General features: G+C 34.4%; 1 protein-coding gene across 1 annotated transcript; it reads left to right on the top strand.

The window, feature by feature from the left end:
• Positions 1-663: 663 nt before the first annotated feature.
• On the top strand, positions 664-1697 carry LOC145099030 (uncharacterized). The gene is given in 3 exon segments (XM_079036617.1): positions 664-885; positions 887-1006; positions 1095-1697. Coding segments are annotated over 3 exon segments (945 nt in total).
• Positions 1698-2203: the final 506 nt, after the last annotated feature.

Raw genomic sequence — 2203 nt, 5'->3', positions numbered from 1 at the left:
TGATTAAGCTCTTTATAGGTAAATACTGTTTAGTAGATGGGGGTTTGCCTCATCCGAATAAACTAATGGCGCCATATAGAGGTGTTAGATATCATTTAAAAGAGTACTCAATGCGTGGTCCACAAAATTCTAAAGAGTTGTTTAATCTTCGTCATGCTTCCTTACGTAACACCATTGAGCGAGCTTTTGGTGTCCTTAAAAGAAGGTTTCCTATCATTCGAAGTACAACGGAACCATTTTACTCTTGTGAAACACAATCTGCCATATTTTTGGCATGTTGTATTCTACACAACTGTTTATTAGATGAAGACCCGACATAAATTTTGAAGATGAGGTGATGCAAGAGATCTTAAACGGACCACAAGAGCAAGATCGTCGTAATTCAACAGAAACAGATGAGGGTAATAGAATGGCAGAGCAACTAAGGAATTCAATTGCAAATGAAATGTGGGAAAATTATTTGACACATTCAAACAATTAAATTAATATGTAAAACTAGTTTCATTTTGATACATTTTGTTTTCAATTTCACATTGTATTGATGATTGGTTTTTGAGATTAATTATGTTATTTACCCTTCATATTTTTGATTAGTATTATGCTTCATATTGTGGTCTAACAATGTACCATTCTTTAATTTTTATTCCTATGTGCAAAGTCATCATGATCAAACAGGAAGCTGGTGGTAGTGAAAAGGAACCAGTTAAATGGTCAGAAATAATGGATTATGCGTACATCCAAGCGATGATTAAACAACAAGAGACAGACAATAGGGTGAATGGTAGTTTCACACCAACTGCATATGCTCAAATGGTTGAGGAGTTTAACACAAAGCATCAAATGGATATTACCAAAAGTCATTTGAAGAATCGCTACAAAACCTTAAAAAAAATATTTTTCGCAATGGTACGATCTGTTTAGAGGAATTTCAATGAGCGGGTTCTCTTGGAATTCGTCTACTCAACTAATAGAAGCGGAGGAAGAAGTATGGGATAATTTAATAAAAGTAATTGTTCCTTTTATGTCTATGTTATTCTTTTAAAATATTTTATGTTATCGTTTGCAATATTAATTATTTTTGTGTTGTTAAACAGTCAAAACCTGAGGCTGCGTTGTTAAGGACAAAAAAGATTGCATACTTCGATGAGATGTTGGTATTATTTGCAAGGGATAGGGCATCTGGTGCACATGCTGAGACAGCGAAAGAAAGAAATGTCTGATTAAATAAAAATGAAAATATTCAAGTTGAAACAATTAAAGAAGTTGATGACATGTTAGCTAACAATGAAATTCATTTGGAGAACGAATATGTTGATCTTGATGATAACATTCAGGATGTTATTCCACCTCCTTTTTCACAAGAACAGTCTTCATGTGCAAAGAAGTGTAAGAGTAAAAAGAGGAAATTTGAAGACGACGAAGAAGAAGAAGATATTAACTCAAAGATAATGAAATCGGTTGATAATGTGGCTGGTGCTATCAGGGAGGGTAATATAATTTTTGATAGAGCTTATCCTCAGGAATATATAGGGGAAGAAATTTATAGAGAATTGGAGTTGGTGGGTTTAGAACCCCATGAATTACCGAGGGCTCTAAATTTTTTGGCAACAAACCAAGCAAAAGCTAGGACATTGTTCAGTTGTCCCTTTCAGATACGGATGAGTGTCCTCAAAGATATGATGGGTGCACGTGATTGAATAACCTTGGGTGATTGTTACTGGATTGATCTAAAGCGTTTATGATTTTGGTTTTTTTTATTTTTTTTGAGTTGTTTGTGGTTTTCGTTTTGCATCTTGAAAACAATTGAATAACATGCGGTTTTCCTTTTTACAATTTACTTTATATTAAAATAAAATTGTTTTGTTAATGTTTTAAGTAGAGGGGAGGAAGGGAGAGTTGGTTTTTTTTGGGGGTGGGGGTGGGGGTGGGGGGTAGGGGGTACGGTAGAATGAATGTGGGGATGTAAAGACTTAATATTTACTCAAAAACATAAAAGGGTATAATTGTCTTTTTTTACTTTCTTTTCTTTCCTTTAATGAACTCGGAAGCACCTAAAATGAATACTTTCTTTTCCTTTCTTTCGAACTCGGGAGCACTGAATACTTTATTATTTCTGTTCCCTTCCTTTTCTTTTCTCTCCTTGTTCTTCCTTTCTTTTCTTTTCTTTCCTTTAATGAACTCGGGAGCAGGGTGTAGAGCATGA

The sequence above is a fragment of the Lactuca serriola genome, chromosome 4 (genome assembly GCF_051521515.1).
Source record: "Lactuca serriola cultivar US96UC23 chromosome 4, Lser_US96UC23_V15, whole genome shotgun sequence".
NCBI lineage: Eukaryota > Viridiplantae > Streptophyta > Magnoliopsida > Asterales > Asteraceae > Lactuca > Lactuca serriola.
This window is presented reverse-complemented; position numbering and strand designations above follow the sequence as displayed.